The sequence below is a fragment of the Brassica napus genome, unplaced genomic scaffold (genome assembly GCF_020379485.1).
Source record: "Brassica napus cultivar Da-Ae unplaced genomic scaffold, Da-Ae ScsIHWf_2058;HRSCAF=2709, whole genome shotgun sequence".
NCBI lineage: Eukaryota > Viridiplantae > Streptophyta > Magnoliopsida > Brassicales > Brassicaceae > Brassica > Brassica napus.
In genome coordinates this window covers 7901-33125 of record NW_026015471.1, presented here as the reverse complement: position 1 = coordinate 33125, position 25225 = coordinate 7901, and the positions used below count along the sequence as shown (strand labels likewise).

Sequence of the window (25225 nt, the reverse complement as noted above, 5' to 3'; positions counted from 1 at the left end):
CTTCTCGTGGGCCTCAACTGCAAAAAGATCAGAAATCAGAAATTAATTAACTATCACACAATAAAAAACTCTATAAAGGTAACAAAAGGAAAAGAGAGAGAAGCAAAACCTGGTTGCTGTGGCCGCACTTCTTCTTCCTGCAGTTGACAGCCCTTGGATGAAGACAGCGTAACACCTAAAATCAATTACATTACTCTACATGAGACATAAAGACACTCGTATCACATAAAAAAAAAACACCACTTCATCCACAAGAACATTATTGTATATGATTAAATAATAACAGTATTAATTATAATTTGTGTTAATGCTTCTCAAATTACAATTCATGATAAGACAAAATGAACAACTAACACATAGACCAGAGAGATGCTATAGAAACTCTAAACCATTACTCTAAAACCTAAACTAGATTTACCAATCAGTTCGGAAACAAAGAAGAAAAGAGACTGGAGTGAGGGAAGCTTACTTGCGGCAGATCATTTTGTCTTGATTGTACTTACGAGCCAAGCCATCAGAGACGGCTCGATGATACCTCCCCTAACCTCAGGACAAGATGCAGAGTCGACTCTGTTTCAAACCCAAAAACAGAGTATGAATTAAATTTCATTTCGTTTTCGAGAAAGAGAGAGAGAGAGAGATTAAAAGGACGGTTTTTAAACCTTTCTGGATGTTGTAGTCGGCCAAGGTACGACCGTCTTCAAGCTGTTTTTCCGGCGAAGATCAACCTCTGCTGATCCGGAGGGATCCCTGAAACAGAGCAGAAAAACAGATTAGATCACAAGTTCACAGCTTTTAACAAGACAGAGCTGGGTGTTACCTTCTTTGTCCTGGATCTTGGCCTTGACATTGTCGATGGTGTCACTGCTCTCCACCTCGAGGGTGATGGTCTTGCCCGTCAGCGTCTTCACGAATATCTGCATCTTCTTCTTCTTCTCCGCCGCAAGTATCAGAAAAGCTTACAAGAAGGAGAGAAGAAGAGTATTTAAAGTCCTCTCCTTCATTTCTAGGTTTTTGAAGTGGGCTCTTACAATGGGCTTTTTAAGCCCACAAACTTATGTACATTTCGACAATTCCCTTACACATGTAAAATGTGAAATATCAAACCATGATTAAGCGACTCGTTTAACTCACAACAACATTTGATCTAATGCCTAGCTCTGCATATCGAGATGTTGAATGGAGCATATAAGTAAGAATTCTCTATAATGAACGTCTATAAGTAAACTGTAAACATCAACTTCAATCCACTTGATATTGAAAGTAACTACGCCAATGAATCTTTCCACTTTGTAGTATGAATTGAACGTCTTAGCGAAAACTGTTAATTTTCTCCAAGATTCTCTCCTACTGTGAGGAGTATGCTTCAGCTCAAGCCTATGCTAAATGATTTCTTGCGAAGGAACAGCATCTCCTCCTCCTTTTGGTACGACACTTGGACTCTGCTAGGTCATTTGATTTCTGTGTTAGGAGAACAAGGTCCGCGTATGTTGATAATTAGGAAAGACGCTACAGTTTCTGAAGTGGTTTGCGATGGTATTGGGTGCTTCCTTCTGCTAGATCACCCGAAGCGGTGACTCTCCAAATAGTTCTCACGACTATTCCTCCTCCATCTCCAGATAACGGTAGTGATCAGTTCCTTTGGCGTAAAGCTGATGGAAGCTTCGGGCCATCCTTCTCTTCTAAGACCACTTGGAAGCATATTAGACATCACTCTCCTACAGTCTTTTAGTCCAAGGTTATATGGTTCAGAGAGCATATTCCCTGTAATACGTTCATAACGTGGCTAGTCTTGTTGAGAAGACTACCCATTCGTGACCGTCTTCGTCGCTGGGGCTTAAATGAACCAGCTGCATGTATGCTGTGCCCTACCGGTGTCGAGACTCACCATCACCTCTTTTTTTAGTGTGAATTCTCTTGCACCTTATGGAAGCACTTTGTGCAAGGAATCATCCCTGATGTACCCTCAGACATTCACTCTCCTGCTGCTTTAATCTCTCTTAATCGCCTTGGCCCTAAAGCTTTTGCAGTGATTAAGCTTATACTGCAATCCGCCATCTACCTTATCTGGAGGGAACGCAACTCTCGTATTTTCACCTCCGTCTCCACCTCTGCTGAAGGTCTTTGCCATGCCCTGGACCATCTAATCCGAGATCGCTTCCCGTCTCCTGACCTGTCTCCATCTTGCTGCTGTTTTACCTGTCTTTTAGACCTCTTTGAGAGTTTATTTTTGAGTTTGGTTGTTTTAGTTTAATAAATTGTAACCAACATAATAAGTTATTTTTGAGTTTTGGTTGTTAAAGTATTTTTAGTAGTTAATGTTGAAAAGTTGTATACTTTTATCAAAAAAGGATCTATATTTAGTTTTCTCGCCTGTCCGAAGGAAAAATATAATAGAAGGGCAACGATTTACTTTATCACATTTAAATAACCACAGTACCACAGATCTCTAAACAAAAATGATGAAGACTTTGAATAAGTGACTTTTGACAATAATGATAAACAGCAATGAAGTCATTCACCAAGGCCATAGACTAATGATAGTAGATATATGTTGTTCAATTTAACAAAAAGCGATCAATCCGAAACTCGTTCACAAAACTCAAAAAAAAAAACATTGTTATGAAATGAAACGCATGAGATTAAATAAATAGCCATAGAAAACTCAGAGCCTCTTCCTCTTCTACCACCCTTTCGGCGGGTACTGTCTGTTGGGATCGGAGTAACATCCTCTGAAACAACAACAACAAGTACAATGTTAGAAATGCTCACTAAACCAAGTCTTAGTTGAGATTAGCTTATGGCAATGAGGCTTACCAATGCGGCCAATTTTCATGCCGGAACGGGCAAGAGCTCTAAGAGCGGACTGAGCACCGGGACCAGGTGTCTTGGTCTTGTTTCCACCCGTAGCACGGAGCTTCACGTGCATAGCGGTGATTCCAAGCTCCTTGCATCGCTGAGCAACGTCTTGCGCAGCAAGCATAGCTGCGTAAGGCGATGACTCATCCCTGTCAGCTTTCACCTTCATTCCACCTAATAAATTAAAAAACACTCGCCATTTAATTTCCTAGTTGTGAGACTAAGTAACAATACATCTAACACATACTAAACAACACACGGACGATAACATATGTGTTCTCAATGAATAGATGCTGACCAGTGATACGGACAAGGGTTTCACGTCCAGACAAATCAGTAACGTGCTGCAAAAACGTATCAGACACAACAATGTAAGTAAGCTTCACATATACTTCTAGAGATATAATAGAAATTGGTGACAAATAAAAAAGAAACAATACAATGAAAGTGTCGTTGAAGGAAGCGAAGATGTGAACAACACCGAAGACTTGCTCTCCATCACGAACAGCTGGTCCAAGTGTCACTGTCTCTTCCTTCGGCTCTCTTGTCTTTCTCCTCGACTATACATAACAAATAACACTTCAACTTTCATTACTCTTATCCGATCAATTAAACATAATTAAGATCAACGCAAATCTAATGCTTAAACAATTCAACGCCCAGATAACGAAGACCTAACATGTATAATCAAAATCTGAGATAAACTGAGAAATGTGAAAGCTTTGTAAAGACGAAGCTTACCATTGTTAAAGATCACAGCAAGGTCACTTCTTCCTTCTGTAGTTTCCGCCTTGGCTTAGAGGAAGAGAGTGCAGGGATAAAAATGAAATTGATTTTTATAATTAGGGTTTCTGAGTGAGCCCTTTCGTTTAGGGTTTTGATATTCGTTTTGGGCTGTGTTTCATTAGTATTGGGCTGAATGTACTTTAACATTCATTTGTTGATGCCTTGATTAACGACGTCGTATCATTAATTTGAAGAAACAAAAAAGATATCTGACAGCTGTGGGATTTGAACCCACGCCCTTGCGGACCAGAGCCTAAATCTGGCGCCTTAGACCACTCGGCCAAACTGTCTTTTGTTCATGCAGGTACTTAAATTGGATTTAGCGCTTAGTGTACGAAACACTGATGTGTTTTGAATTTGACAGGGTATCCGTTTTGATAATTTGTTTTAAACTTTTCATAATCAACAATTCATCTGATCTAATTCTTTAGCCCAAAATTGTTGAAATACATATCAATCGAAAACAGAAACACAAATTACCTTGAGAGGAAGAGTTACATTCGCCCACTGTTGCCAAACGAAAAGATTACAAAATAAAAACAATCATATGTAAACTTTCGCTAGAAGGAGGGGTCGAACCTCCGACCTTGTGGTTAACAGCCACACGCTCTAACTAACTGAGCTATTCCAGCTTTGAATGCTCTATAATTCAACATTGTGTATTAAAAAGGAGATTTTCGAATCTCAATATAATAATTATCTCACAGTGCCCAGAGAAACACCATCTTCTTCCACCTATGGCAAAACATTTGCTACAAATGGCCTTTCAATTTGAAGGGCACGTTGTATAGTCAATATTCATTTATTTGTGCAAATGTATGATGAAATCAATCCCATACGGTATAGAGAAACTAGGATAAGATGATTTTTGATAGAAACGATCCATATTACAAAAACAGAGATGGTGAACTGAATTAAATCAACCTTGTAACTTTTTATTGGTCAGGAAGAAAACATTTTCCATAGTAGTAGCAAGGATCAGTACAGAGTTAATTCTTCATGTCGTCATCGTTTACTTATGCTGCTTCTAATCAACCACTTTGGTCCTCAGAATCTTCACTTCATGGATTGGCCTGTCGGTGTTATCGGTTTGGACACTACCGAGCCTCTTGATCACCTCCATACCACGACAGACTCTGCCAAATATCGTGTGCTTTCCTGGAAGATGATCACAGAGAGATGTCAACAGACGAACACAATTAAGTGACATCATAGCAAATTAGACCAGTGTTTTCGAGAGATGGATGTGTGTTACCATCCAAGGAGGGTGCTGGTGCTAAAGTGATGAAGAACTGACTCCCGTTGGTGTTGGGACCAGCGTTTGCCATTGACAAAATCCCAGCTCCTGTGTGCTTCAACTCAGGCTTTATCTCGTCCTCAAACTTGGAACTAGTACAAGAACAATGGCAAAAGACCCATTATCTCTAAACCAATAAAGTAGTAGCTCTATGTTTCTAAGCCTCTAAACACACATCAGCGGACGCAAAACAAGTAAAGCGGAGAATCAAATCAATAGAGTAAACTGAGGATTGTTGAGATATCTAGAACCTTAGTCGACTATATATAACATGTTCAGTAAGTTATGAATAACGTTTTTGCCCAAATTCAAAATCTATGCAAGTCTTGAGTGAGTATAAGACGAAAAAAAAACTTATTTAAATCTGTTCACACTGAATATAACCTTAATAGAGCTAACTTCACTATAAACCTTCATCAAAGCTTAGCCATGTTCTGATCCAAATTCGTTTACTAACATATCCATGGAATCAACCAGCATTGATCAAAGAAAGACAATGAGAGAATGTACCCATAAATGGATTGGCCACCTCTTCCAGTTCCAGTAGGATCTCCACCTTGCACAATGAAATCCTGAAACAAATAAAATACCAAAGGAACAAACTTTCATCATCAAAGTGATCTCAGTACAACAAAACACTCAGATTAGGAAAATAAAGAACGGACCTTGATGATCCTGTGAAAGAGAACGTTGTCATAGTAACCTCTCCGTGATAGCTCCACGAAGTTACGGCAAGTTCTCGGGGAGTGTTTGTAATACATCTGAGATCAAACTTACAAACATCAAATCACTGTAAACCCCTTTCTAAAACCCTAAATCTAGATCTCAGGATCGAGCGTTATCAGTTAGAAACCTAATAGAAATGCAAGTAAGAGAGAGAGAGAGAGAGAGAGAGAGAGAAACCTCGACGGTGAACGGACCCATGGAGGTCTCCAGTGTAACCTCCGGGGGGCTTCCTTCAGGTCTCGCCGTCATTTTTTTTCGGAGACGGAGAGAGAGAGCAGCGACTCGTCAGGAACCTAGTGAGAGAGACTCATGATGAGACGTTTACTCTAAAGTCGTTATCGGGTCGGATCTGATTCTTTCTCTGTCATGGGTCGACCCGAGATTTTTAAAACACTTGGGCCTAGTGCAAGTCCATTGTGTGTATATCTCACAAGGCCACATCATAAATGATGCCATGAGAGAAAACGGATCAAATGTATGCAATTAAAATTTAGCTAGTTTTTTATTTGTGTTTCGGTTTGTTTTGAAAATGAAAATATCTTATACTACTATTTTCATACAAATGATGGTATTTTCTTGTGATATCTCTAGCATATTAAAAAAAAAAATGACAAGTTTTGTTTGAAATAACTCACACCTTTTAGTAAATAACGTCGAAAATATTTATATAGAAATAGAACCATCCAAAAACTTACTTTAGTTACCCAAAAGTAGATAACTGGGAACACTAAAATGAAAAAAAAATCAAATTTAAATTATACTTTTATAGGGTGATTCTTTTTTTTTTTTTTTTTTTTGCTAAGAATGTTAATATATCATAAAGATAGAGATTGTTTCTTACAAAAGATACTAATCTATACAACACAACGCCCTGGCAAAAAAGAAAGTAAAAACAGGGTAGTTGGTAGGGTAACATCATATTGGAGTCCAAAGGAGTCCCATAGGATTATAGGGTGATTCTTACTGGGTGATAAGCCATCTAATTCATTATTATTATTTTAACAGAATGTTGAATTATACTAAAAGAACATGTTTCTGTTAAAGTGCTTCTGTTTAGAATTTGAGAGAAAATGAGAATTGATCTATTTGTTTGATTTGGTGCTAATCCAAAATGCTACATTATCTTCAACTCTTTTGTTCCCATGTTCAGTGTGGTGGCCATTCGGGGATATATCTACACTGTACCAATATATAAATTTGTTTCTATCGGAGATAACCGGATCAACCATAACATATATTAAAAAAAAAATCAGTTGTGCAAACGATCCACATGAGAAAATAGTTTTTTTGTCATTGCATTTGGGAACCAAATACTCTTTGTCCATGGTAGATGAACATGCACTTGAGGAATCCGATTCCTTCTTTCTTGTTTCTTCATGACTTACTTCTCCATATATAACGCTCAAGTTGTAGTTTATGGTTGTTCATGACATCTTCCAAACTATTCAGCTCATCTATAAAATATCTTGTCTTCTAAGTCTTTGAATTCATTCCTCTACCATGGCATTCTCTGGAATTCTCATATCTATATGAAAATTTTCTCCCATCATATCACTATATCAGAGTCTCCTCAAATTAGACCACAAGTCATGTCAGAATGATGTATTATTTCCGCTTTGAATGTCAATTTTATGAAAAGATTTTGTCAATGATCTCATCTTTATCTGCATCCATGAATTTGTTTACTTTGTTTCCCTTCTCGACCAGATAATAATTCCTTCACGGATCTAATATAGCCATATCTCATTCACATAGGTGAACTGGGAGAGAAAATTCCCATAAGCATTAAACAGCTTGCCATATAAATCTCCTTTAAGATTCTCAAACCCAAACATTCCATTATGTTCAGTTTGCATATATCGTCCTTGCCGTATAATTTTTTTTACGGCAAACGAATATTCTATTACTCAAACTTAAGGTGGGCTGGGGAGCCAAACTCTTCGGTTGTGTTTTTCGGACTTCAATATCACCAACTTTCCAAGGACGCAGAATGAGATTGCGGATTCGTTAGCTAGAAATGCACGTTCTTTTCATAGATCCTTATGTTTTATTGGTTGTTTTATTCCGGTCTGCCTCCCCAGACCACCTCAAGTTTGAGTAATAGAATAGCCGTTTACCGTAAAAAAAATTAGATTTTATGCTTGACAAACCAATTTCTTCCGTCAATGGCCTTACCTTTCTCACAGGACAAACACATTAACCCAATAGTAAATCCTCACCATGCACATCTGATTAATATCTTCATATATATTGGTATAATGGAAACAGGAACATGACAAATATACAACTCATAGTAAACCCTCACCATGCACGTCCCCTTGATATCTTGATATATATTAGTAAAATGAAAACAGGAACACTCATGATATCTTCATTTTCGTTTATATAAACTTGATACACACGAAGCAGCATACAGCATTGGTACAATTAGAAACTTCAACAATAGCCATTTTTAGGGCTTATTATACAGAGGACTTGCGTACTTATTACCACATATATGGTGTAAATATAGTCTCTTACGAGTTATATGACACTTTACTCAATGGCCCTTACGCTCCACATAGATAATTTCACGGTGTTAATAGCCACCACCGCCTTCTCCCCTACCAGCACCGCCACCGTGTCCAGATCCAGCAGCTGCATAACCTCCACCTCCTCCTCCGCCACCTCCAGCTCCACCACCACCGCCTCCTCCACCACCGTGTCCTCCTTCTCCACCACCACCACCGTATCCCTCTCCAGCTCCACCTCCGGCACCATAACCACCACCGTGAGCTCCACCGGCGCCAGAACCTCCTCCTCCACCGCCTCCTTTTCCCCCGCCTCCACCACCTCCATGTCCACCTGCACCGCCACCTCCATATCCTCCTCCAGCACCAGCGCCTTCTCCACCACCGTACCCACCACCATGTGCACCTCCACCTCCTCCACCACCTCCATTTCCACCGCCTCCACCACCTCCATGTCCACCTGCACCGCCACCTCCATATCCTCCTCCAGCACCAGCACCTTCTCCACCACCGTATCCACCACCATGCGCACCGCCAGCTCCTCCACCACCACCTCCTCCGCTTCCTCCACCTCCACCATGTCCTCCAGCTCCTCCGCCTCCGTATCCAGCTCCACCACCTTCACCGCTTCCACCTCCATAACCAGATCCTCCTCCAGGACCACCACCACCACCTCCACCAGCACCACCACCATGTCCACCGCCTCCTCCTCCACCAATGCCTTCAGCTCCACCGTAACCAGCACCACCTCCTTCTCCGCCGCCACCACCAACACCAACACCAGCATCAACTCCAATACCATAACCAGCATGCAAACTACTTTTCTCGCCGTATCCGGCGACTTCATCCTCGGGTTCATAGGAGGAAAGAAGTGCTCGTCTTGCAGAACATAACCCTAAACCTATTAAGAAACATAGGAAGAAAAGATTTTTGTGATTAGCCATGTTTCACTCTTTCTTCTTACGATTTTGTTGTGTGATGAGTTTGCTTGAGAATGTGTCCGTATTTATAGGCATTTCACCAGACCCAACCGCGTTGGTTGCACATAGGATAAGATGTCCTAATGCTCAGTTGTTGGGGCCCAAACCTCACCTATCAATTCCATCCAGTGTATCTATGATTTTTGTTGCTTTGATGCATGTTGTAGTGTCATTATAAAAAAAATCTTCTATGTATGCCGGCTTTGAAGTATATAATTAATCATATGGTAGAACACCAATATTTTAAGATATAAATGACGGAGTAAATCTAAACTGGAAAACATAAAAGTGAAATGTTTGTTTTAAGACGTTTCATACAGAAAATAGTATTGTTTATCAATTGTGACAATATACATTTTCATCATTATTTATTTGGTTGATCGTTCATTTACAAATTCTTTCAAATTAGAAAGCACTCAAATTCTACATCTAGAGATTAGAGTATTTTAGTGGAATGGGGCATCAGTATAATAAGCCATATATAATAACATCTTTGTCGATCATCAATGAATCGAAGTCACAAGAAAGTTTGAAAATGATAACTATTAACACCTTCGGTTTATGTTCGATAGACTGATATTACTCTTATCCACATTCCTTCGTTACCTAAGGGCTTTATCACATATTGAACACTAATAATTTCAGATTCACTTATCACTAAGCACGTAGTGCTACTTGTGTGTATTTTTGGTGTCTCCCACATTGCATAATGACATTTATATATAATCCAGTATAATGAATCAGACCTAATTTCTACATATTATCATATTGTTCTTTATGGATATCTGACTCACTCCTATGTCTACACTAACTTTGAAAATTTAAAATCAATTCCTAGCAACTTGTGTTTATTAGTGGTTCTTCTAATGTCTGGCAAGGCAATAAAACGTTGCATAAACGTAATTAATATGTTTGAACGTGATCACACCTTAGTTGCTCACGAGATCTATCAGAGCCGAGTATTTTAACCAAAGTTAGGTTATATATGGTTGAGTTATATAGTTATACTATATTCTTCTGCTCTCTTCACCATTTTAGGATGAATCATTTGTTGCTGGCCTTCAGTACTAACTAATATTGTTATTAGCATAGAGGTAGCCAACACAACGTTATGTAGCATGTATATATGTGTTCACTCTTTCCGTTTCTATTCGTCCTTTCATACAGTAATAAAAAAAATACGAGCTCTTGTATAGTTTAACACGATAAATATAAACGTTCATTAAACTAATTAGTTAAGATTATTGATACCTTGTGATTTCATTTCTAATAAAGAGTCAAAGTTCTTCCCTAGCTACCAAAGATTCAAAATTCTAGTGTTACCTTGTGATTTAATTTCTCTGCTGACTTTGTAAGAGCATGTCTGATCAGTTAATAAAACCCAGAGAAATCCTTTCCTTGGTGCTTATCTTCCGCAGGCCAATCGACGCTCTCTCAACGAACTAAAAAACATTCAGCTCTTTAGAGTTCTTAAATTGAACAATAAACCACGTGAGTTGTTTATCTTTTAGCTTCATCAACATTAATTATATCAACTGCATATACTATCTAGTATCCACTATAATAACAGTTGGTAAGCTTTTTTAACAATGAAACTAAAATTCAGTAAATAAAATACATATATAAGAATTTGTAATGAATATCTATACGTTTTTTCATTATTCAGAAACTTGACAAAATAATTTTTTATTGGAAATAAAAGGCCATGTGAAATCATCATTAGTGGGTTGGCATTGCCAATGAAGTGTGCATCCAGCAAATTAGCAACGCTAGTGAAAATACTTTACAATCACATGTAATTCTATCTGTTAGGAAAGTTTTTTAAAATAAAAACAAATTTATAGGTTTCATCACAATAACCTTATTCACAATCATATAATAAACTATTCCTGTTTAGTTGATATTAATCTTTTGATTTTTAATTTGTTTGATTTCTTACCTAAATTTTTCTATATTTTGCACTACATGCAGTAGTTGAGGTCAATAATTTTTCTTTTTTTTAAAAAAAGTTAAGGTCAATAAATCTAATCCTCAAAATATCGGTATTTGATAGAAGATACTAGAATAGTTAATTAGTTGCCAAACAAAATTATTTCAATTATTGTTCAATGGTGCTTATAAATATAATACGGTACAAGTCGGATTGAACTTAAAAAAGTAGATTAGTCGCATATATCATTGTGAGAACCGTCTCAAATTATATTAAAGTCTTTTTCAAAAAATATTAACTATATATTTAACAATGTAATGAAACATTTTAAACGTTAATAGTTATATCTATATATTAGGTTTCTCTTCTAATCATAAACTATAAATTTAAAAATATATTAAATTTTTTAAAATTTAAACTAAATATAGGTGTTTATTTTAGAAATTTTCTTAGTATTTTTTTACTTTTAGACTCGGATCTTGTTCGACCGTTCCAGTAGCTCATGCTATTAGACAGTCCTGATCATTATATATTGTACTCCTTAGTAAATTAACATTTAAATTCCTAAATAATAGTCTTAGCAACAACAGAATAATAATTCCTAGCTAATAGTGTTTTGCGTTTTGCGTTTTGCTTAGTTATTGCCTACTGTGGACTCCGTACTCTCTATTTTCAATCAATATTGTAAATCTAGCTTTGGTTTATTGGTTATGAACTTTAAAAACCGAAGATTTTAATGTACCACTTAATAATAAACATTAATTTACCAATCATATTTCTTCCACATTTTTACTAATATTAAATTGGCACATGTAAAATATGTGAAACATGCATTGCAATCGAAATTAACTATGCCGAACCAAATCTATATCTGAACTGAACTGAACCAAATCAAAGTAAAAGCTCTGAATTAATCAAACAAACCTAACCTGAATTAAACCAAATGTCCATTCGAATGTGAAAGGGTTGGCCGCAATAAAAAAGTGTTTAGTTTTGTTTATATGAAACTGGACCCAACCATTTCACTTTGTTTCGCGAGTGCCTTCTTTTAATATTATCCCAAACTTTTGACAAATGGGTTTCGCCTTATGATTGTCATGGAAGATATGGAAACGCACACATATAAAATTCAAAAGCTTATAAGTTTACAAACAAACAAAAATAAAGGACCAAACCCAATGGTACAAAAGAAACATCGTTTTTGGGACAATGATTTTCTTTTCTCTAAATTTTGCAAAATATTTAGTTAAATCTAGATTAATATCAGCAATAGTTCATGTGGATTTGGTTTCTAGAATTTTTGTTTTCTTCTAAAACCAATATAATTTAAAATTCCATTAATCTACGTCGCAGATCCGACTAATCCAACGGAAATACGGTATCATACAATTCTAACATATCTTTTTGATTCAGTTAAAAATTCTATTTTGGGACTGGACTGGACTGGACTGGACTGTACTTTAGGCTTTAGCCTTAACGGAGAAGCATATATTGGTAGTGATGCTGATGCCAATTATGGTCCAAGTGAGAGTCCCACAATACTTGATCTTTAAGAAAATGGCAATATTGATCTTTAACATAATTCAGGAGTGATCAATATATATCATGCAAATTAGCATATTGAAGATCTGTGCTTCGTTGAAATCAGACAACTAATCTGAAAGTAGATATTTTAGTCACTTAATTAACAAAGCTTGATCGGTTGTACAATTGGCATGGAATAAATGAACATAAATCTTTTTTTTTTGTAACAAAATGAACATAAATCAATCACACGTTATTAAGCTCTTTTCTGCGTACGGATACCAACTTCGTTAGTTTACATATGATATAGGCAGCTTTTCTTTTGTTTGGAATGATTCGCTCAAAACCCAATTATGTGGAGGAAGTAAGAAACAACAACTCCTCGTCCGAGCTTCTAACTAATCAACTAACTCAATATTTATTATTTTTCTTTGATGAAAGCTCATCATCAAAGAGCTACTAACTATTTATACATATCCCTACTCAATACAGAGCACTATATAAACACTTGACTATCCCCCATTAGTTTCCCATCACAAGTACAAAGCATTTCAGTACACAAACAACAAACTTCTTTTTTTAAATCCCAATTGGAAGAGAGAATGGCGAAAGAGTCCACCACCATTGACGTCGGCGAGCCTAGCACCATAACCAAAAGTTCAAGCCATGTCGTAGTGGACCAGAAGAAGAAGAAGGGATTTGTGGCAGCAGCCGCTGGAGGTGGCTACAAGAGAGGTTTGGCCATATTCGATTTCCTCCTCCGTTTGGCGGCCATAGGAATCACCATCGGTGCTTCCTCAGTCATGTTTACCGCCGAAGAGACTCTTCCCTTCTTTACTCAGTTCTTGCAATTCCAAGCCGGCTACGATGACTTTCCCACATTCCAGTAAGTCGCTTTTCATGTTTTTAACATATGGTTACTTAAATCTTTTTTTTTTGTACATATGAACATATGATTTATTTTTTAACATAAATGAACATAAATCTTTTTTTTTGTAACATATGTACTTAAATGTTTTTAACATATGATTTATTTTAAACTTGTCCGGTCAATGAAAAAAAAAATTATAAATGTAAATCGTTTTTGAAGGTTCTTTGTGATATCCATCGCCATAGTCGCCAGCTATCTCGTCCTTTCACTTCCCTTCTCCATCGTATCTATTGTCCGTCCACTTGCGGTTGTACCCCGGCTCATCCTCCTCATCTCCGACACCGTAATTCCCCCTTTCATATATACACAATTCTATTCTCCAATTTTTATTTAAATTCATCATCTTATTCTTTCTTTTTAATGTATATTTCAAGGTGGTCCTGACGCTTACCACAGCAGCAGCAGCCGCTGCTGCCGCAATTGTCTACCTTGCACATAACGGCAACGCAAACACCAATTGGCTCCCCATTTGTCAGCAGTTTGGAGACTTCTGCCAGGCCACGAGTACTGCTGTTGTAGCCGCCTCTATCTCGGTTGTCTTCTTCGTCCTTCTCATCGTCATCTCAGCCATTGCCCTAAAAAGGCATTAATTTGATATTTGCCACGTGTGAAGATCGAAAAGGATCTATAAGTTATTCATGTGTATGTTTGTGGCGTGTGCTTTGTGTTAACATGAGATGTTAAGTATATGTGGTATCATTATGGTGTGGAAGTGTAACAAGAGTTCATATGTTTGAAGGAAAATTGTCTTGGTTCTCGTTTGATAATTGATAGTATAGCCTAAAAAATTAAATGTGAAATAAAGGCAAAACCCAACAAGAGATTAATCTCAGAGTCATCATAGTGTGCTCAAACTGCTCATAATCGAGGTCAAGTCAGGTCCACCCACTGCCCTTGATCGATTAAGCTCACTATTGTTTCGAGTGAACTTAGAATGTTGTACGGATTGCAGTCTTTTAATTTCCCAACGATCAATCTCCAACGATATCAACGAGCAAATGCAAGATGAGAATCTAAAAACATGCGTGAACCGAAAAAACCATATATAATACTTACCTTTTTGTAATCTTGTAACCAGTTATATAAGACATAAGTAACGAAAGTATTCTAGATTCGTTGTAAATTAATCTAACAGTTGCAAATTGTAATACTAGATTTCCAATTTTGTTAAAGAAAGTTCTAACAAATACCCATAAGTCCTCAACTTGACACATAAGCATAATTTCTACAAAAATCATAGAATCGTTTTAACCATACAAGTATATATGCATTATTCTCTCACGTTGATTTGAATTTAGACCTATTCTTTCTTTTTATTAATCATACTGAGGTATCCCGACCCCATAGAAATAGTTCAGACTAGTCATGTGTTGCCATATGTTGGTCTCCTGTTCTGATGATACCGAAATATTAATTTCTCAGTGATTGAAATTTAAACCATGTGGCTTCACCGTATAATACTTTTGCCCTCGAGTTAATCACCACCGAGTGACAAGAACCTATTCTTTTTTAACATGTCACATTAATTAAACGAACTAACATTTGGTGTATTTGCATATAATATAAATAGATAATATATCCAGATGTTATAACGAAGAACATCGCCCTGAAGCTCTGTACTTGGCTTAAATCAAAAGGGTAAATAATTGATCAGTGGTAATTGGTGCCGGCGGATATATCAGCTGGTTCATCCTTCTCTTCTAAGCCCAAGAGATCAAGCGATATTGCAACTGAATGATTAATTAATTATGCATGACTAAGTTAATAACCATACGGAAAAATTGTGGTTCACGTGAAAATAACCAACTTGCAAGTACTTAGTCATTCAATTAACAAAGTTTGGTTGTACTATCGGCATGGGATATAATGAACATAATCAAGCTCTCTTGTCTGCGAATGGGTATGCCCACTTCATTAGACTTTACACATGATATTATAACATTTGTTTTTGACTTTAATTGTTAGCTCAAACCCAATTAAGTGGGTAATGGTAAGAAGCAACTACTCCTCTTCCCAGATCCCTAACAAATCAACTAACCTCAATCTTAAACAACTAAAAACCTCGTCATTAGTTAGCTTATTATTAATTGTTCCTAGTCAATCACTACTTTATACAATCACTATATAAACATTTGTCCATCTCCCATTTGTTTCCCACCAGTAGTACGAAGCATTTCAACACACAAACATAGACACACTTTGTCTTTAATATTTAAACCTCAATTGCAAGAGAAAATGGCGAAGGAGTCTACCACCATTGAGGTCGGCGAGCCCAGCACCGTGACCAAAAGTACAAGCCATGTCGTCGTGGACGAGAAGAAGAAGAAGGGCTTTGTGGCAGCCACCGCGGGAGGCGGTTACAAGAGAGGTTTGGCCATATTCGATTTCCTCCTACGTTTGGCGGCCATAGTAACAACGATCACGGCTTCTTCCGTCATGTACACCGCTGAGGAGACTCTTCCCTTCTTTACTCAGTTCTTACAGTTCCAAGCCGGCTACGATGACTTTGCCACATTTCAGTAAGTCCATTTTAACTATCTTAACGTATGATTACTAAGTTACATCATGTTTTTACACAATGAATGCGTATAGTATATCTCTAACTAGAGTGAAACATACGTCTTTACTTTGTAAGCTTGTCCGGTTAGTGACTTAATGAGATATATACATGTAAATCGTTTTTGAAGGTTTTTTGTGATAGCCATAGCCATGGTCGCCAGCTATCTCGTCCTTTCACTTCCTTTCTCCATTGTAACTATTATCCGTCCACTTGCAGCCGCACCCCGGTTGATCCTCCTCATCTCCGATACGGTAGCTTCACTAACAAAACTATTCCAAATTTTATTACAAAATTATAGATTTCATAGAAACTCATCCTCTTCTTATGTTATGGTGAAGGTGGTCGTGACGCTTGCCACATCAGCGGCGGCTGCGGCAGCTGCAATTGTCTACCTTGCACATAACGGCAACCCAAACACCAATTGGCTCCCCATTTGTCAGCAGTTTGGAGACTTCTGCCAAGCCGTGAGCAGCGCAGTTGTAGCCTCTTCTATCGCAGTTGTCTTCTTCATCATTCTCATAGTCATCTCAGCCATTGCCCTAAAAAAGCATTAATTTCTCATTTTCTTTCTTGTAAAGATCGTAACGGACCTATAGATGTTTTTTCTTGTGCTTGTTTGTGAGTATCATGATGTGGGTAAAGTAATTGAAGTTGTTTATGTTTTAATGCAAAGCTTTTGATTCATCTAGAGGCTCTTAAATATTGATTGATAATACTAAAACCTAAAAATAGAAGTTAACGAGACCAAAGACAAAACCCAACAAGTGTTCCAAACCCTAGAACCCCAACAACGACAGTTAAAATATCAAATACCCATTCTACCCTCATCTTCTTCTCTTTCAACTCTCTCTTCTTCTCCATAAACTCTTCGTGTCTCCACTTCGATTCCGCTTCTCTCCTTCTTCCATTGCCCCTCTTACCCTCCATTACACTCCTCAAAATGACCAAACTGTCCTTCCCGTTCAAACTCGTTCCCTCCATCTCCTCCACCTTAAGGCTCACCTCCTTCACGTGCATCTCCTCCTCTCCGCACGTGACCACCGTGATCACACACTCCACCGATCCCACCACCGTCGCGAATTTCGCCTCCACTTCACCGCTTAGCCAGTTCCTCTGCACGGACACCGGTCGGTGACTCGACAGATTCGCCGCACGCTTTCCGACCGGATCGATCACGATCCAGCTCAAAGTCAAATCCTGCTCTAGATCACGACACGTGTCCTCCGTCCACCGTCCTCGCTTGATCGGCGTCTCCACAGTGTCCTTCGCATCAACAAGATCAATCCTCAAGGGCGAGCTAAGGAACCACGCCGTAGTCGTCTCCGTCTTCACGACTCTACTGAGAATCAACTTCCCTCTGTAGTGCAGATCCACGGCGGAGATCAGCTCTGGAAAGGGACGGTCGAGATCAGAAACTGAACCACCAGTGTCAAGAACCGAATACACGTCGGAGAAAAAAGAACGGGGCTCATCGGAGATGGTGGCGGTGGAAGGCCACGTGGACCGGCAGATTTTGGACCAGAGGAGTTCATTGGACGCGAGCTTGTGAAGGAGTGTGGAGGCGCAGGAGAGGGAGGCTAGGGTTGGACCGTCGAGGCGCGTGAGGATGTGAGCCTCTATGATGTCTTGATGGACAGTGGAGATTAAATCCGTTACGGTGGAGGAGGAAGAGTCCGCCATTTTCACGGTGTTGAGTGATTATTTACTAATTGTGAGTGATTATTAGTTTATGATATTTGATTGATTACTGAAGGGGTTTATATAAGAGATTTATATAATGGCAACTTGACCTTTATCTAACGTCATTTCTTTAACTGCCCCCAATATTAATTATTAATAGAAATTAAAACTACATGATTGTAAATGAATTTTTGGGACGAATGTGAACTTTTATATCAGAAAAGTCCTGGCAAAGAATAATTAGCTCAAGCATCCACTACCACATATGCATCCAGTTTCGGCACAACTTGATTATCCTCTGGAAAAGTGTGTACATTCTATTCAAAATATAGGCTTGATGATTATAAGTTGTTTAAGATTTGTTATTGTTTGTCAATTGCCATTTAGAAACAGTCTTAAGATGCTAGTCTGGCGACATGGTTTAATACAATTTAGGTTCTAAATTGTTTATATTTTAGTTGTGTCTTGACGTTATATAATCCAACACATGAAATATCCTCCAAAATTAAGTCATTTATATAGGAAAAATTATAATGGTTGTCTATAAACATAATTTTGATATATGGACGATATGATGCAGGGGAAGAGACAATTAGTCCAATTCTTAATGTATTTGAATATTAGAAACTTTGATCCTCTCTCACATGCCATCAACATTAAAAACACAAAGGTACAGTCGCAAATAGTGATCAAACTGTAGAAAGTGTGGATATAAAAAAAAAACATAGAGTGATGAAGGTCAACTGATCAAATACGTGCAGGCATATGCGACGATGTAATCTGCCAAAACAAACGAGGCAGACAGATACGTGAGAGTGCGGGAAAGGGATGGCCCATGTTGACCTCTTGTACATCTCTTATCGATTACATTATTCTATTCGTATGTTACATCTATGAAAAACCATTTCTCATTTCTATCATCCGTAACTTGAATTAAACAATCAAGGTTGGCGGAATTTTACTAGTAAATATAAGAAAAAGTTCTTTAACAAAAAAAATATAAGAAAAGGATAAAAATGAATATATATATATATATATATATTTATATATATGTGTGTTGTGCAGGCAGAACAATGTTTATTCCGTTATAGGCAATTCTAAAATAAGTAAGTGCACGGACATTTTTGAGAGGTAGTAATTACTCCCCGTGAGTCCGTGACCATAGATATGAGATGCGAGACAACAAAAAATACATATAAAAGAGAAATAATGTGTATAGTTCCAGAAACAAAAGGGAATGGACAACGCTCATGATATATATGACAAGAGTTTAAGGGTTCCCTTAAACTGAATTATGTCTAAGATATCACCGTCGATTAGGTTTATGCAGCTTTATGTAATAACCAAAAAGAAAAAGCTGAATGAGAAAAGGAAAGCCCAACAATCATTTACATCAGCATGAATAAACTATTGAAAATAATTTTTAAAAACGTCGTCTTCACATTTATTCAATATATTAAACAATATACTAATATGCATGCAATTAGCTAGTAAACTGCTAATTAAAATGTAACTAGGTAATAACCCGCGCCTTGCGCGGGATGTGATTATTAGTTTCGTTATTTTTAATAAATAGACACTAAATCTGTTTAATCTGGATATTAGTTCGGTTTTAAGTTTTTTTTTTATTTTTAATCTTCTAAAATATAACTATTATTTTAAATTTATACTCCCTCCTTTTCATACTAAGTGTCGTTTTGGGTCTATGCACACGGATTAAGGAAACAATTAATTTTGTATATTTCCTATATAAAAACACAATTACCACTATATCTAACCATATTTCAACCAATAGAAAAATAAATTACTCAATAAAACTAATAAATTTTGAACTGAAAATCGAAAATGACACTTATTTTGTAACGAAAAAATTTCTCTCCAACGACACTTATTCAGAAACGGAGGGAGTATTCATTTTAGTTTATTCGGTTAAAATGTTTGATTTTTTGGTTTTTTTTTCCGGTAAAAACCAAAAATTAATATTATTTGTTTATTTTCATGTTATGAATTTTAGATAGTTGTCATGTCGAACCAATAGTTAATATTATAGTTTCAAACATATAATATTTAAAGAAAAAGAAAAGAAAATTATTATAGACAAATCATTTTACTACAATTTAGTCGGTAGTGAAAGAAGCAATAAGAAAAAATATTTCAACTTAAAAAAAAATAGATATTTCAGTTGTTGTATGAGTATGTAAAAAGTATATAAAAATAGTTGACAAATATATATAAAGATATTGTTAATTAATATGAAATGACATTTTTGTTCAAAATAATACATGAAAGATAAAATTTAAATTAATTTGAAATAAAAAAGGCTTTGACATTAGTCATTTTTCATATAAAGAAAATAAAGTTGTATCCGTAAATAGGGGTGGGGCCAGATCGAATATATGAGTACTTGGAAGCATTCGTGTCGATTCGATCTTTAGCCACCTTGATATTTGGTGACTCGGATATCCGAAATGTTTTAGAATTTTAAAGAATATCCGATTTGATCCGTAAATAAAATAAAATTTTAAAATAATTGAAAATTTTAATAATAACATTTTATTACAAAAATAAAATATTATTTAACTTTCTAAATTTTAGTACCTAATATATTAAATTTAATTCATAACATATATATATATATATAATTCTTTACATATATATATATATTCATATAGCAGATCAAATTAGATATATGTTCCTAAAATTATTGGTATTTATGATTTGCTTTTTGTTTGGACATTGTATTTTAGTATTTGATTTGTTTCGTAGAGTTGCGGATATCCAAATTATTTGGTTCAAATCAAAATGGATAATGAATAGAATCAAAATTTATGAATATTTTGCTCAACTTTATCCGTAAATAATAAAAGTAATATATATATAGTTTGGCTTTTGATTCGTTATCTATTTTTATTCGAACCGAAAAATCCAGAGTTTTATTGGAACCATGTATGTGAGTTTTATATTAAAAACGCAAAATACATTGTGTGAACACATTTATGAATATAGTGTGAACGCGTTAGCATATTTATTATCAAATCGTTGTGAGGCTGCCACGTGTCTGTTATAGTGTGAATGCATTTATTACAATGCTTCTCTTTTAATATATAAGGGATAAACTAAACTCAAATTTTATTAATTTGGACTATATAGCAATTGGATATTGTTTATGGAAAACCATCTTAAAATTTGAGCAACATTAAAATATATATTATTTTAGGAAACTAAAGACATTAAATTTAGTTAAAGCATATCACTATTTCATCTTAATAGATGATGATATATTGTCTTAATAAATTCCTTGTATATTATTGTTGATATAAATAGCATCTGTAATATATTTATAAATTTAAAACATTTTTAAGAAAAAAATTTCAAATTTTCAGTAAAAAAACATTAACAATTTTTTAACAATGTTGTATGAAACACATTTATATTAATCTTGAGTTTTTATTTGGCGTAAAAGTATTAAATAAAAATTCTTTTGGGATTTTAAACTTAAGATTATAATTCAAATCATTCACTAGCAATAATGTTTCATCAAAGTTTATAATAACAAACGTATCAGCTTTTTATATATAAAAAATGTTTATCGGAGTTTAGTCATAGAAAATGTTATCAGAATTCATTTGCGATATATTAAAATAAACCCACAACATTATTGTATGTGTTTTTTTGTTTCCGGTTCCTACTCTCAACCTAATTTTCCCTTTTCACGGACTATATCCACTGCATATCTTATATATTAAAACAGAAGTCACAACTTTGATTCATTTGTGATTTTTTTTAAAAATGGACCTAATGGACTTATTCATAAAATTCATACTACATTTTAATTCAGACTAATAATAAATAGAATTTAAAATATTTTAATCATAATATCTTTTGATATCTTTTCATTTTAAATATAAATAAATTTATTTTAAAAGTCTAACAAATCTGTTTGAAAAGATTTTTACAAGATCTTCATTTTCGGATCTTCATTTTCGAAACTATATTTAAATATTTTCACTAATTTCGAAATTAGTTTAAAATATTATTATACATTAATATATTCAGTTATATAAAATGAAAAATAAAAAATCTATAATATTTTTTTTATTATATAATCATAATCAATCATATTAAAATAAAATTATTATATTGAGCTAAATAAAATTATTATATTGAGCTAAATATAATAAAATTGTATTAAATTTATATATTTATATATTTTATTTTCGTAATTATAAAATATTTATGTTCAAAAATAAAATCTAAATGTTGGTAAGATGGGTTAACATTATCAAACTATATAATACATGTATAAAAATTAACATGTATTTCTTTAAAGTTAATAATATAAAATCTTTGTAAATACTTTAATCATAATATATTTTCATTTTAAAATAATATATATATATATATATATATATATATATATATATATATTATATTTAAAAAATTCTAATAAATCTGTGTAAAAATATTTAAACAATAACTTAATGTATTTTAAGTTATCGTTTAGAAATGAAAATAAATAAATTATATCATATTTTATCTACTTTTATAGTCATGATCATGTTAAAATATGATTATTATACTAAAATAAATATGATAAAATTATATTCAATTGATAAATTTATAAATGTTGTTTTCATAAATATAAACTATTTATTTAAAATATAATATGATGATAGAACGGCTTAACATTAACAAACTATATAATACATGTCTAAAAATTAACATATCTTACACTTTTATATATACAACTAGGGTCGGCCCGCCCTACGGGCGGGATATTAGTTAATTTGATATTCACTAAATGTTCGAATTGAAATTTGTTTTAAGATTCAAGAATTTGGTTATCTGTTATGTGTTACTTATTAGTATGTGGTGGTATAGTTGTTTTTCGATTATTCTTGCTTTGGTATTGTATCAAATTTTGTCCAATTCATAATTATAGATGTACAAATGTGGATTTTTGATAAAGTTTGATGTTAAGTATTTTCGCGGCCATATATGTACAAAAAGTGACTTTAGCCTAGTGGTTCTAAGAGAAATTACCAGTGCTAGAGGTGCTGGATTCAATTACCCTTAACTGCATTCATTTATTTTGGTCCTAAATATAAAATGGGACACGTGTCACTCCCAGAACGTACGAATTGATGAGGTGGCTTCACGGGAGAGAGGCGAACATTTCTTTATATATATAGATAATAAATTATCTAAAATGAATAAGCATAAAAATATTGGTAAAAAGAAATCCAGTTTTGAAATACAGGTAATAATTTAGCCTAAATTAAATACAAAATATTTTTTAAATATATTTTCTCATGAATATATTAATTTGCTTAATAACTAAATGCAAATACAATAAGATAAATATATAATAAGAAGTGGCAAATATATAAGGTTTAAACAATTAATTAATTATAACATGTAAATTATAAAATTATTGTATTTGAAATAGTTATATAAATATTTAAGTATATGATTAAAATTAAAAATATATACCATTTATGTTCTAAAACAATAATTTATGTATAAAAAAAGTGAAAACAAACACCCGTGCAGTTGCACGGGTTAAAATCTAGTATACAGTTACCCCATTTAGAATTGTATTCTTATATATATCGTCGAGCACTGACGTTGATGAATACATTCATATATATGTCCATACATATATGATCGTTTTTTTTTACTTGTTCGGACGTAAACTGTCTTCTCACTGGTGGAAGTAACTACTCTATTTTATTCGATAGTTTTATTTTGTACATTTTTAGCCTTTACATAAATTTAAAGAGTGGGCCGAATTGTAATTTAATTCAGTTTAACATTGTGTTGATCGACCTTTTTCCCTAATTTTGTAGGCATGGACATTCGATTTTATTCAGGTTTTTAGGTTTTTGGTTTTTCAATTCTAAAAATATAGAACGGTTTAGCTAATATTAATGAAACTCAATTCGGTTTTGATTATGTTATTTCGTTTTTTTTTGTCTATTTCAGAAAACCATGTTAAAAACTAACTAATATCTAATAAATTTTGGTTCCATTTCAGTTTTGGTTCCGGTTCGATTTTGATTTTCTGGATAATCATGTAAAAATAGATATTTTCAGTTTTTAAATTAAATATCGAATCATTTGGATAAATAGAAATATTTTATGGAAAGTTATAGGATAATTTGGATAGTTGTAACTATTTTGGATAAAGTATATTTGGGTAATTCAGGCTGTCAAGTAGATTGATTTATAATTAGTATTTTTACAATATTTAGTAATTTTAAAAGTAAATATATTAATATTTTAGATTCAATTTTTCGTTCGGTTTAGTTTTGGGTTTTTTCGCATGCCTTTCTTCGTTTATGGTTCAAAATTTTAGTGTCTTAGGCGTAGAGGAATACCACTTACTGCAGTGACGATATTGTAGGAAAGGTCATACGAAAAATAGCTCGATACCAGGATGATGAAAAGCTTAACAATTTTCATTCTTGTTACTTTTTCATATTAAAATTGAAAAATAAAAAGGTTGGTCCTAGAAATATAGGAATAGCTCGATAACATATAAACATCTGTTCAGTTTTTCTGGTTCGGCTCTGATTTAATTTTTGGTCCTTGGTCTATATGCACAAACCTTCTTTTCTGTTATAAAATCTTATTTTTCCTATTCGATCGGTTAGTCTTTCCATTAGATTTTTTTTAACGCTGATTTATTATGATATTACAATTATGAGAAAGATTACATAGACGATCCGACAACCGACAATACTACATGCCTTATGAGGATCTACGCCTAACTGCATCACATGAGTCGTCTTACGAAGATATACGTCTGACCGGATTTACTTGCACCATGTTGAAGATCCCTTGTAAGCCTTTCTTTCATAGTTTGTATAATTGTTTAATAAGTCAATTTCTCCGGGAATTGAAATCTAGACCTCCTATAATATACAATCTGCAAGAAATTGTATACCCTGAGATTTGAACACCAGACTTGGGTGTAGAAACCTTTAAACCTTAATCACTAGGCTACCGTGCTTCCACAATCTTTCCATTAGATTTTGTAGTAACTATTCACATATTACCATCTAAACTATTAAAACTGAAGTACATATTTGAAATAGCCCTGATTTTTTTTCAAAATATTTATCAACTTGTGCCACTCAATCTTAATTATCTTTTTTTTATCACGTAACTAAAAAATAAAATTTCAGGGCTGAAGCCCAATAACAGCATGATGATCAACTATTATATGAGCCGATGTAATATCATATAATTTTAAAATTTATTACAAAGCTTTATATTCTGAATATTTTTCAATGTTTACACTATCAAAACGTGTATACAATACACGACCTCTTAATTCATATGCACATATTTTTATATTTTGGTTGTAAGTACTTTGATGCAATAGACAACCGGTCGTGATTTATTTTTATTTTTTGACTAAAGGATTTTACCCTGTC

The 25225-nt window shown here is 34.5% G+C and overlaps 6 protein-coding genes, 2 non-coding genes and 1 pseudogene across 9 annotated transcripts; 2 read left to right on the top strand and 7 right to left on the bottom strand.

Moving 5' to 3' along the window:
- Positions 1–13: 13 nt before the first annotated feature.
- Positions 14–995, bottom strand: LOC125599905 (annotated as a pseudogene).
- A 1535-nt stretch (positions 996–2530) lies between these two features.
- On the bottom strand, positions 2531–3740 carry LOC125599906 (40S ribosomal protein S14-2-like). The gene is made up of 5 exons (XM_048772933.1): positions 3601–3740; positions 3300–3419; positions 3158–3203; positions 2818–3033; positions 2531–2732 (listed from the first exon to the last, which is right to left on the bottom strand). Exons 1-5 carry the CDS (start codon positions 3601–3603, stop codon positions 2578–2580), a joined length of 540 nt encoding a protein of 179 aa, XP_048628890.1. The 5' UTR covers positions 3604–3740; the 3' UTR covers positions 2531–2577.
- Positions 3741–3855: 115 nt separating this feature from the next.
- On the bottom strand, positions 3856–3935 carry TRNAL-UAG. Its single transcript has one exon. It is a non-coding gene; the product is annotated as a tRNA-Leu (tRNA).
- A 268-nt stretch (positions 3936–4203) lies between these two features.
- Positions 4204–4277, bottom strand: TRNAN-GUU. Its single transcript has one exon. It is a non-coding gene; the product is annotated as a tRNA-Asn (tRNA).
- A 220-nt stretch (positions 4278–4497) lies between these two features.
- LOC111215559 (peptidyl-prolyl cis-trans isomerase CYP18-2) lies at positions 4498–6065 on the bottom strand. Its single transcript, XM_022719211.2, has 5 exons — positions 5846–6065; positions 5608–5703; positions 5453–5514; positions 4901–5034; positions 4498–4803 (listed from the first exon to the last, which is right to left on the bottom strand). Exons 1-5 carry the CDS (start codon positions 5915–5917, stop codon positions 4673–4675), a joined length of 495 nt encoding a protein of 164 aa, XP_022574932.1. The 5' UTR covers positions 5918–6065; the 3' UTR covers positions 4498–4672.
- A 1948-nt stretch (positions 6066–8013) lies between these two features.
- Positions 8014–9161, bottom strand: LOC106454707 (glycine-rich protein DOT1). The gene has a single exon (XM_013896823.3). The coding sequence runs from the start codon at positions 9120–9122 to the stop codon at positions 8247–8249; it is 876 nt and encodes a 291-aa protein (XP_013752277.2). The 5' UTR covers positions 9123–9161; the 3' UTR covers positions 8014–8246.
- Positions 9162–13096: 3935 nt separating this feature from the next.
- Positions 13097–14300, top strand: LOC125599907 (casparian strip membrane protein 1). Its single transcript, XM_048772934.1, has 3 exons — positions 13097–13498; positions 13703–13826; positions 13918–14300. The coding sequence occupies exons 1-3, from the start codon at positions 13215–13217 to the stop codon at positions 14131–14133; spliced, it is 624 nt and encodes a 207-aa protein (XP_048628891.1). The 5' UTR covers positions 13097–13214; the 3' UTR covers positions 14134–14300.
- A 696-nt stretch (positions 14301–14996) lies between these two features.
- On the top strand, positions 14997–16809 carry LOC125599909 (casparian strip membrane protein 1-like). 2 transcript variants are annotated; one of them, XM_048772937.1, is made up of 3 exons: positions 14997–16062; positions 16231–16354; positions 16442–16809. In XM_048772937.1, exons 1-3 carry the CDS (start codon positions 15779–15781, stop codon positions 16655–16657), a joined length of 624 nt encoding a protein of 207 aa, XP_048628894.1. In that variant the 5' UTR covers positions 14997–15778; the 3' UTR covers positions 16658–16809. The 2 variants fall into 2 exon arrangements, with proteins under 2 accessions (XP_048628894.1, XP_048628893.1); XM_048772936.1 differs by having other exon boundaries at positions 16231–16809.
- LOC125599908 (probable F-box protein At2g36090) lies at positions 16764–17892 on the bottom strand. Its single transcript, XM_048772935.1, has one exon. It carries the CDS (start codon positions 17781–17783, stop codon positions 16839–16841), a length of 945 nt encoding a protein of 314 aa, XP_048628892.1. The 5' UTR covers positions 17784–17892; the 3' UTR covers positions 16764–16838.
- Positions 17893–25225: the final 7333 nt, after the last annotated feature.